An 11,059-nucleotide genomic window follows, 5' to 3' on the forward strand; every position below is an offset into this window, starting at 1 on the left:
AGGAAGAAAAGCAGTAGCACTCATAACTTTCCTTTTTTTCAGACCAAAGCATATCCTGTACGTATATCAGGAACTGCACGACTCTCATTTAGATTTGTACATCTTTGAATATAAGACTGACATGGGTGTTTTCTGCTGCACTGTGTGCAGTAGGGGAAAGCCTCGATATGTTTGAGAAAAACTAACAAGTTTTATGGTTTTAAGTTTATTTCAAATGTTCATCAGTCTCATGTATAAGACTATTTAAGTTTAACCTGCAAATTATGTTTTTATGTTACTGAGATCTAACAGAATTTATGCAGTGGCTTGGATTTCCTCCTGCTGTGAATGTTTTCTTATAAAACCACAGGGAAATGTTAAATGTTGCTAAAGCAAATAAGCATTTCCTTTCTCAAAGGATTCCAGGAAGATCCTGTCAAGCCAGAAGTCTATATTATAAATGAAAAGATTTAGTCAAGCAATCACTAAGTAATGTGAAAGGAACCTGAAAACCAAAACTTATTTACTTTTTGATTTCTTAAATGAATTCAACAGGCCATATATTTGGTAGTTGTCATATTAGCTTTGTTTTCTTTCCTTTTTCATTCAGAAATACCTCAAGTGTTTTAGGTTTTTTTCACTGGGGGGAAGGGGATGTTTGAATGTCATACATCTGCTTAAGATAACTGTGAGCAATGATATCAAAGTATAAATTCTTACTGTAGAAGACCAAAGAGGTATTTGTCACTGCTCTGAAATAAGACTAATTATTTTATATTTTGGAATATAGGTGTTATAGGCCAAAATGTGTCCCCCATGGTAGGCACTCCAGCACCAGGAGCAAGTCCTTTTGGACAGCCGGTGAGTCATTTTTGCATTACTTATGTGGCTCTAAGGTTCTGAATTGAACATTTGAACAAAATCCCAGTCAAGACACATAGGGATGCACATAGCCTTTCCCAGGGAGGACATAAACAAAATGTACACTGACGTATTTAAAACCAGTTAATATCTTAACACTCAGAGTGTAAGTCTGTATTTGGTGATTGAATTATTAGACTAATTGCGTTCTGTCCAGTGGGATAACTTCCACAGTATAAGCAAGATAATGGTTTGGTTTTGTTTTCCTTCTACTCAACTAAGACAAGTCATTTAAACACACTGTTAAACTGCTCATGATTTAGGTTTTTGCATGCTTTGGTGATGCAGAGAGGGTGCTGTCCACCTTTTCAGCTGTTGATGAGTGGGTCAAAACTGTTTTGTTTACTCCCATATTTCACAAACTGACAAAGCAAATGTTCATTGGCAGTTCAGTATTTGTGAGCTTGGGTAGCAGTGATGATCAAATGTTCCTTCTTAGTGAATAATACAGGTGAAGTGTTCAGCACATTTCCAATTTTATTGACTAAATTTTTGCATCATTAAGAGAAACAGAATTTTAGTTGGAGGGTGTAAAGAAAACCAGAATTTGAGTGAGAAAGTAGTAAAGTATATATGTCATAATACTGAGTTACTCCAGACCACAGGATATCTGTGCTAAGAGGTCTCAGTATTGCTGTTTAATGACAGTGGCGGGAACTCCTCTGTGTGACTGAGTTTATTTGATTTTTGCCTGGCAGCAGTTAGCATCTATCCTGCGTAAGTGTCCCAGTTGTCCAAAGGGTCAGTTTGAACTCGATGAAACAGATACACTTAGAAATAAACCCCTGCACTTCACAGGCCACACAGTTTCTGATCAAATTAGAGAAAGCATGAAATGCAAAGGAGGCGAAGGGAGCGATTAAAGTTAATAGGAGAGGGGAGTAAATGGTGATAATAATCAGGGTATGTTTACATAGGCTAGAAATATGAACAATGTGGTGTGTTAAATATGAACATGATTTGTGTGCACTTCCTTCCTCTCTGTGCATGTCAGTGCCCCCAGCAAATAGCCCTGGCTGAAGTGAGAGTCTTCCAGGAAAATTTTCTTACACCTTTGCTCATAACCTGTTTTAAAGCTCCATTGCATGAGGATGACCCGATGCACAGATGTGAAATGCAGTTTTCCCCAGGTGTGATATCTCCATTGCTTTGTGATTGCAGATAGGAATCCTTGGCCCACCAGGACAGCAGGCTCCCCCTCCATACCCCGGCCAGAGCCCAGCGAGTCAGCCCGTTATGCAGCAGCCCACAACTCCCATGTTCGTCTCCCCTCCACCAAAGACACAAAGGCTTCTTCACTCTGAAGCCTATCTGAAATACATTGAGGGGCTTAGCGCTGAATCAAATAGTATCAGCAAGTGGGACCAGACCCTTGCAGGTAAGGCTTTTGATACAGGGTGGGATGTTTCCAGACAGAACATACTTCACAACTATTAATATTTTTTGCTTCTATTGAAAATGCTAAATAAATCTGCTGCTTACTTAAAACCCACGTATTGTTAAAACCAAATCAATAGACTGGGAGTATATCAGCAGGCTAAGTCCATCAGTGTTGTATAAATCTAAGAATCAATTATATGGGTTTAAATACTAGAGGTAAAAGTTACACTGTAGAATTATACTCACCTTTTGATAGAAAAATTGTGGTGAATGTCAAAGCCAGTAGGTAACTGGACCATTTCTTGACCTTTCAGCACGAAGACGAGATGTCCACTTATCGAAAGAACAAGAGAGCCGACTCCCTTCACACTGGTTGAAAAGTAAAGGGGCTCATACCACAATGGCTGATGCATTGTGGCGTCTGCGAGACTTGATGCTCCGAGACACCCTCAATATTCGTCAGGCATACAACATAGAAAATGTTTAGTTGCTTAATTGCTTCTTTCTTTGATACCGGCATATAAGGAGTTTTGTGGAACAATATCTGTTTTAGTTACTGGGTTGGAAGAGGTAACCAACAATAATTTGTATTGCATTTTACTGTACATTGCAAGACCATTTTTATATAAGGACACTTTTAATAAGCATATTTCACTTTTTGTTATATTAAGTTGACTTTATCAAATACACAAATTTTTTGCATATGTTTCCTTTGTTTGAAAGGCGATTTCATAATTGTTAAGTGTAGTCAAGGATTCATCTTTCTTATACTTTATTGCTGAGACTCTGATGCCATTGTTTTTATATAAAAGAAGAAAAAAGAAAACAAAGTATTTACAGATTGATACAGTGGAATGTGAAATTAGTCATAGTTTACATCTTAGAAGAATGTGTGTACATGTGCTTGTGTGTGCTAGCCACTTCCAGCAGAAATTGCTTGGATGTGAACAGGGAGGATCTCTTAGAAGAAGCTACAGGTAAGATGCGCATTAGTGTTAGGTAAAAATGACATTTCAGGTCAATACTGAGGCAGCTGAGTGGGTCACAGCAATCATGGAAGTGCTAGTGTGGACGGGACAAGGGTGTCTTGACCGCTAATGTTGTCCAATCCTGTCCAGTTATTGTGTAGCCAAGGCCATTGCAATCCTAAATCAGTAACAGAATACATGTGCTAGCGTGTGTGTGAAATGTTTCATCTGCCATGACCTGCTTTGGGAGTTCTGTGATGTCCCTCACACAAAGCATTGGGAAGGGGAATATTCCTCCCTAAGCAATTCCGTCTGTGTGTGGGAGAGGCTTGCACCAGTCCAGGCCTTGGAAGGTAAGTTAGAGGAGAAATTGAGTTGTTTTATTAGTGAAATAATGTGATGTTTATAAATGTACACATATTCTGTTAACGATTGGGCATTGTAGGACATTTTTGTATGCTTTCTTTAAGTGTATTGATCCACCTTAATGAAAGTTTTGCAATGCAAATTTTGAGAAATTTGATGCTGAAATTAACTTTAAAATACTACTGTATGGTATGTGTGAATTCAGCATACCAGGTACGCTGGAAAAAGAGTACTTGCATTGCAGTCTTCAGAGGGTTTGGGTTGGGTTTCTTTCTTTTTTTTAAGTAAGGTAGATGTAGACTCTTCTTGCCAAATTTCAAGGTTGTGTCTACCTTGCTAAAGACTTACCTGTCCTTGTAACTAACCAACCTTTTGGGCAGCAAAGTTACTTGTTTAAAGGTAAATCCTTTCATGTATTTAATTTTAGGAAAAGAATTAATACTTTTGGATTGCATTAAGTAAGTGGAAAAGCTGTATTAATTTGAAAACAAATTGTTGGCAGGAGTGTGGTCACTGCAACTCAGTCCAAAAGAACTGATTTACTGATACACTTCATCTTACTGCTAGAGGTGTTCATCATGTGGAAATGGGTTTTGAAGTCTATAGTACAGAACATTTTCATTTCAGTGTATTTGGCAGAAGGTGAAATATTTTTCTTCAAATACTGGATATCCTGGGGTTTGTTCTCCTGATGTAATTAATACTGATGAGGGAAATGATGTGCAAGCGTAAACTGTTACTTAATTTTACTGGCTAATTCCTCTACTATGGCAATCCTCCAGTCATTGCACAAAAACCCCCATGCAATTACAAATAGGCACTTAAGGACAGTTTAGGTCAGATCTGCAATGGATGTGAAGAAACTGGAGCTAAGCAACATACTACAATTACAATTTTGGACTCTACAAGTAGCACACCTGTGGTACAGAAATTCTTTACTGGCCTTTGTAAATGATCAGTTTTATTAAATAAAGTAGAATCTGAATAGTCTTAGACCACCCCCATATATATATATATATATATATATAGTCTCATCTTAAATGTGTTTCAATTACCATAGACTTTGTAGTTTTTTTAGCCACAAAGATGGGACATTGAGCAAATTAGGCAGCAAATCCTAGTTTTTGAGGTTTTGGAACTATCATGGATTGTACCAATAGACCACCAGATTCTCCTACTTCTCAGCATTAACGAAAATCACACCAAAGAACCTGGGACGGATTTTAGTTAAGTTATTGTTTTATTTATTTTCTTTTGAGGACTGGATGGGACTCCCTTTGGAGCCTGTGTAACTCAGATGTTTAATTTATCTGAAGGTCAATGATGAGCAGACTTGTGGCACCAGCTCTCTCCTGCCCAGGCAGCTGAAGCCCTACATTCACTGCTCTTTCTGGCCCAGGAGCAAGAGACTGGATGTGCAAACAAAACTTGGGTCATCCCGCATGGCAGTGCAGAGCGCTACCACTAAGCCACTGGGCTGGCCCTAATCGATTATTTGAAGCTTTGTTTATTTATTTCCAAATCATGTCTCTGCAGATTGGAGGCATTTCAGTCAACTGCATTAAAGTTTAGGCTGTAACGGCTGCAGTCTAGAATTCAAAGCCAGCAAAAGAAACTTTTCTGACTCTGGTTTAAAAAAGAAAAAGAGAAAAAAGACAAAGATGTATCTGTCTCTTTCTCTCTTCATGGCTGTTTGCAGCCCTCATTTGTTTTCCACTGCCCTTCATTGTACTGGCGTAAACAAGACTTTCATATTAAAATAAAAGTATGTATGGGGAATGGTTGGCTTCTGTGAGAGTGGAAAATAGATCAATCTAGGACCAGTGTTTTCATCAACCAGTTGGAAATGACTAATAATTATTTGTTCTCTTCCTCAGCCCTTCCCTTCCATGAGAAAATTTACTGTTTGTGTAAAAATTCAAAACGTTGATGTTGGTGGCTTTTTTTTTTTTTCCTTCAGAGTATGTTTTTGGACCTGGTTAATCCATGCTTGGCTTTTCATTAGATCTTGTACTCCTGAAAGTTAAGCTGCTAACCAGGTTTATAACATGTATGTACTATCACTTTGTTTACCTGAGTCTTTTTCATTCAAATAAAAATAGCTTGCAAAGTGTTTTGGATTAACCAGGTTTGAGTGTCCCATCAAGACTTGTGTTAGGATTTGATTTCAAGTAATTCTGGCTGTTGCTGATCCAGATTTTATCTAAGTCCTTGGTACATGCTTGTGTGTGGGTAAAGAATCCTTTTTATATTGTCCTGTGTATTGCAAGATGTGCCTGGTAGGGGATGCTGAAAGATATGCGATGCTGAAAGATACGGTTGAAAATTGAGACATAAGGAGCATGAATAGTAAACCTTGAGAAATATGTGACGCATTGGGAAGAAGCTAAGTGGAGATGATATGATTCAGTCAGTGCCAGGTGCCTCCATATTAATTGTTTTGAAAATAAACAGTAAGCCTTAATTTCATACTGGAAGTTAACCTGGCTCGGGGCTGTCTTTTGTGTAGCTGTGTAATAAACTGGAATGGTTAATACAGAAAAAGCATCTTTTGCACAATAAAATTAGAAACCAGGATAGAAATTTCCTTCAATAGCAAAAACTTCAAGAAAATTTGATTGAAACTTCTCAAGTGTCAAGGTGACTCTGACATAAAATTTACGAAGAGCTATTTAAACAACCAGAACAGATAGCATTATGTTTAATTAACACACATTTATGTGTGACGGGGGGATAAATGCTGCCTCTCATGCTTGATACATGTATTGGCTTGACTGCTTTACAGTATCTCCACCTTTCTACAACTGGATGTTGCAGTTGCAGAGAGGAGATTAATTCTAACAGTCTTCTACATCTTGTTTGCTCATTCTGGGACACCGAAGATCATCCATAGGTGTGCGTAGCCCCATCTTGGCTGCAAATGCACTAAATTAGAGCAGTGTTTTGAAATGGCTGGGCACTCTGAATATCAAATAGAAAATGGGATCTGATTCATTTATATATATGAAATTTTCTGATTAATAAAGCTCATATTCATTTTGCTTACTGCACTTTCCAGCAAGTCTAAGTTGACCGTCATACAAAGGAACAAAACGATGGCTGCTGCAGTGCCATCTGGATGACACTGGATCTGGATCCTGGATGAAGAAATTCCCAGTCTGTCAGGCTTCAGAGACACGGTCATCACCTACGATTGGTCCTTCCTGTGCCAAGGGGAGCGTCATAAATGCAGCACAGAAGTCTGGCCATGCATATTATTATCTGTTAAAGGAGGCAGCAGGAGATGGAGAATGCACTGAATTATGCAGCAACATAAGTAAGCCATGTGGCTCAGCTCAGGTTACGTGAAGCACGTGAAAGATTTGGACAAAAATGGTGAAGGGTGGCCAGTCCGTCCTGAAGCCTGTGCAACTCTCTCCTCAGGGAGTGTCCAAATTCAGTTTCTATTGAATAATTTTGGGGAGGACTGTAATTAATCCTCATCCTGAGTGGGAGGCACCAACATCCAGTAATGACTTAAGGAAATTCCTCATGACTGGACATCCCAGCAGTGCCTGTTGCAGTTTTGGCCATTATTAGAAGGAGCTGGGGCTGACCAAAACTAGAGTGCAGGTGCAGTTTTGTATCTGTGAGTGAAAGCTCACCTCCACTGAAGAGAGTAAAAAGTGAATGCTCCAGGGAGAATTCACCAGTACATAAGAGATTACTATTTTTTTTCCTTCTACTCTTTGAAAAGCTGGGACAAAACACTGCTGTACCCCTGTGCCACAGAGAAGTACAGGCTGAGCACGCACATGCTTCTTTTACGATGCTTTTTCAGTACTTCCCTGACTCTTCACAGGTCTTTCAGCAGACAGCAACCCAGGATGCAGAGCAGCAGGGAAATAATGTATGAACAGACCCATTCTTCCAGCAAAATCATTGTGGACTGGTGGTGAAATTGTCCCCTCTGTAATGCTTAAGGGGTGAGCAGCATTGCTCGTACACAAGTATTGCTGTTTGTCAGCATGACTATACACAGGTGCTGCTTTGCTGAGTTGAGATTTTACGCCTGATACCTATATTGGCTTGACTGCTGCAATTTGGGAAGCTTTCAGCAGAAATGCTTTGCTGATCCCCAGAATCTGCTGCTGTGGCTTCTGCAGAGTGAACAAGAGACCCCTGTTCTTAGATGCCGAGCTGTGTTCTGGGCTGATGCCAGATGAGCTTGAAGAAGGAATAGACGTGTTCAACCCCAGAACTGGCAGGGGCTCAGCTGCACTTAAGTGAAAGCTGTGTTCCTGGCTTTCTCCCACAGTGCAGAACAGCAGCGTGGGCCAGTGCTGGCCTGAGCTCTGAGGCTGGGGGTGAAGCTGGAGGATGGGATGGAAATACGGCGATGAGAGTCAGAAAGAAGATGGGAAATACACTGTTGGGGAAGGCAAAGCGCACAGCACTAGGAATCAGCAGCAATAAAACTGAGAAACCAAATGATGACCTTGGTTGTTGAAGATTAGGCGTAGATTAAAATTGATACTTAACCCCCAAGCATGCTTGATACTGAAATGCCCTGGGGCCTTACAGCTGCTCTTATTTCCCACATTAGTGAGAGACTGGCCAAACCGAAGAATGCTGAAGTACCAGCACTAGCAAACACATCATGGAATAAAGAAAACAGATTTCTGAAAGTCAAGCTTCATCTTGTGTTATAACAAATCTGTGCTGCCTGAAATGATACAATGCCAACTTGGAGAAGGATTTTATTCCTGCACTAATTACAGTGAGTAGTGATACAGCTAGGGCTGCTCTTGCACTCGGAACATGTGCCTGTTACTAGGTAAATGTATCAGGCTTTTCCACAGACAGCTCAGCTCAGTTCAGTTAGAGTAGCAATAATGGGTATTAACAGCACTGAAAGCAGTGGAGTTTGAATGCATGGATGACTTCCCAAAGAGTGTGGGCTGAGTAAACACTGAGCAGTAAGTCTGTCCTCTTTAGTAAAACTATGCCACATTCGAAAGAAAACAAATCAGGTGCCAGAGCAGTTTCTATCAATACAAAGGAAAATAACTACACATTACTATTTCCATTGGGCTGAGGTATCATGTATGCAGTATGGAACATTTCTTTCCCCTTGGTCTTTTCACAAGAACAGTGTCTTCTCAAGTGAAGAAAAGCAGTAGCCAGACTCTGTTCACTTAATTTATTTAAAAGTACTAAACTAACATTAAATAAATAGCAGAGACCTAAACACAACAAACTTTTTGCTACTGTATTTGGCTTAAATACGAAGCACTACAGATACAAAGTAGATGGAAGAAGAATAAAACTGCCAAAACCATCTGAGAGTGTATTACACAAACTTCTGGATGACAATTCATCTTGCAGAGACAAAATCTTCCCCTACCATCACGGTGGTGGCAATGCTTTTTCTGATATTAACACAGCTGAAGCATGAAGGACCTTCACCTTGAAGTGTTTCAGCTAAAGCTCATTTTTTGCCATCCTCGCCTCATACTCTCTCTCAGATCGTTTCCTTCGGTAAACATCATCTGCCAGAAAAAGATTTTTTTAATAAGAGTGTTTTCCATGTACATGATAGCACTAAATGTAGAAGCTGTCATCTCTTTCTAAACTCTTCAATCCAATTTTCTCTTGCAGACACTGCCTGACAGGCAACTGAAAATTCAAGCCAACACAAATCTTTATTACCACTTAAAAATAGCTCATGTTCTCCCTCCCATCCAGGCTAAAGTTCTTCCCATCAGTCCTGATTAAATGTTTTTATAGGAAAACATAAGTTTCCAGTGTGATACAGTCACTGCTTGTCTACTTTCCCTTGGGCATAATTAAAAATACAAATGCCCAAGCTATCTGAAGTAAAATGCAAATTAAATTATAGGCACAAAGGCCTACGGACAGCCAGCGTGGCTTCAGTGTTTCAGCTTTTTATTTTATGCTTATCAACAAAGCATAGGGCTATACCCACCTTCAGAGTCTTCCTAGTTGTTCTTCCTGCCCCCCTCCCCTCATACCTACATATCCATCACTGACAAAAAGAGAGAGGTCTTGTCACTTGGCATGGATTATGGAGCAATAATAAGGCCAAACTGCACAATTATTACTGTTCTGAAACATACTAGCTACTACACTACATAGATGTGCTTTAGTTTCTAACCTATTACTATATAGGTATGCATCAAATTTTAAACTGGAAAACAGCAAACCCAAGCCTTCAGAAAATGAAGCAAAGAAGCAATTCTGATAGCATTGACTCTGTCAGCTATGGAAACTGTATGAAGCTGTTTCATTCTACAGGAGACTCAACTAGATTTCCTGTAAAAATGAGAATCTTCCCACATACAGTAAAGCTGATCCTTCTTAAGTTCATAAAGATTTCCACGTTAAAACGCTGTAACTTCTAGGAACTAAGTGCCACTAGAAAAGTTCTCATTGCTCTTTTTCATACTTTTTAAATTGGGAAAGTCACATTTCAGATGAACCCACTCCTATGCTTCAATTCTCACAACCCTGGTGAGGCTTTTATGTAAAAACAAAACCTAGTTTAGGCTTTGAAACCCAGTTTTCTTGTTAGTTTCTGCCTAGTGTCTCCTGCTAGTGAGGCAGAACCTGGAGTGTCATCCGGCACTCGAGGAAGAGGTGTGTGACCTGCTGCCCCAAGTCAGGCCCGCTAGCTTTGCCGCTATTGCCGTTAAGTGACCGGCCTCCGCCGCTCCCAGGGCCTGTGGCCTGCTCCTGCCGCCCGCCGGGGACCATTCTTGGCCCTCACTTACAGAAGGTCTCCTTGCCAATGCGGACGTTAATCATGAACCACTCCATCGCTCCCCCGAGGAGGAAGAAGAAGGGCAGGAACCTGTAAACGCCGAAGCGCTGCTTCCCGGGCACCAGCCGCAAGATGCGCTTCAGCCTACTGCTCATCAGCATGACCGGCCGGGATCGGCGCCTTCAGCGCTTCGCGGACAAAGAACAAAACAGGCAGAGGAGGAGGCGTGAGAGGCGGAACGGACGCACAGCGGCCCCCGGTGCCTTGCCTCAAACCGAGGCCGGGAGGGGGCCGCAGTGCCCCGTCCTGCCCCGGCGGAGGAGCGGCACGGGCCCAGGCTCGCCCCCCGCGGCCATGACATCCCCTCTACCTGCTCTACCGCCCCCTCCCCTCGCCGGCCTGGCGGGAGCGCGCAGCCAATCAGCGCAGCGCGACCCTCACCTCCACCGCGAGCTCCCCGACCCAGGCCGCAGCGGAACGGAAGGACCTGAAGGCAGCCACGTGACCCGGCTCGGGGCGGTTTGCCTCTCCTGATTGGGAGGGGCGGGGCTTCAGTGAGGGACCACCGCCCCCCCCCCGGCCCACCGCCCCTCGCCTCAAAGGGCCGGAAGGCGGTGAGCGGAGCCGGTCCGGGGCCCCTCGCCGCGGGCAGCCGCTGATCGCCCTCCCTGCCCCGTTCTCG

The 11,059-nt window shown here is 41.8% G+C and overlaps 2 protein-coding genes across 15 annotated transcripts in view; one reads left to right on the forward strand and one right to left on the reverse strand.

The window, feature by feature from the left end:
• The window catches only part of PBRM1 (polybromo 1), a 351,134-nt gene extending 348,146 nt beyond the window's left edge, over window positions 1-2,988 (forward strand). For all 14 annotated transcript variants that reach the window (XM_061346961.1, XM_061346958.1, XM_061346955.1 and 11 more), the window contains 3 exons: window positions 770-840; window positions 2,062-2,278; window positions 2,595-2,988. In XM_061346961.1, coding sequence (XP_061202945.1) covers window positions 770-840; window positions 2,062-2,278; window positions 2,595-2,767 — 461 coding nt within the window. In that variant the 3' untranslated portion in view covers window positions 2,768-2,988. The remainder of the gene's footprint in view (window positions 1-769; window positions 841-2,061; window positions 2,279-2,594) is intronic.
• Window positions 2,989-8,782: 5,794 nt separating this feature from the next.
• LOC133208773 (ubiquinol-cytochrome c reductase complex assembly factor 5) lies at window positions 8,783-10,601 on the reverse strand. Its single transcript, XM_061346889.1, has 2 exons — window positions 10,388-10,601; window positions 8,783-9,145 (listed from the first exon to the last, which is right to left on the reverse strand). The coding sequence occupies exons 1-2, from the start codon at window positions 10,536-10,538 to the stop codon at window positions 9,078-9,080; spliced, it is 219 nt and encodes a 72-aa protein (XP_061202873.1). The 5' UTR covers window positions 10,539-10,601; the 3' UTR covers window positions 8,783-9,077.
• Window positions 10,602-11,059: the final 458 nt, after the last annotated feature.

The sequence above is a fragment of the Neopsephotus bourkii genome, unplaced genomic scaffold (assembly GCF_033783945.1).
Source record: "Neopsephotus bourkii isolate Nb327-2 ecotype Australia unplaced genomic scaffold, CSIRO-AGI_Nbou_v1 NB_284, whole genome shotgun sequence".
NCBI lineage: Eukaryota > Metazoa > Chordata > Aves > Psittaciformes > Psittacidae > Neopsephotus > Neopsephotus bourkii.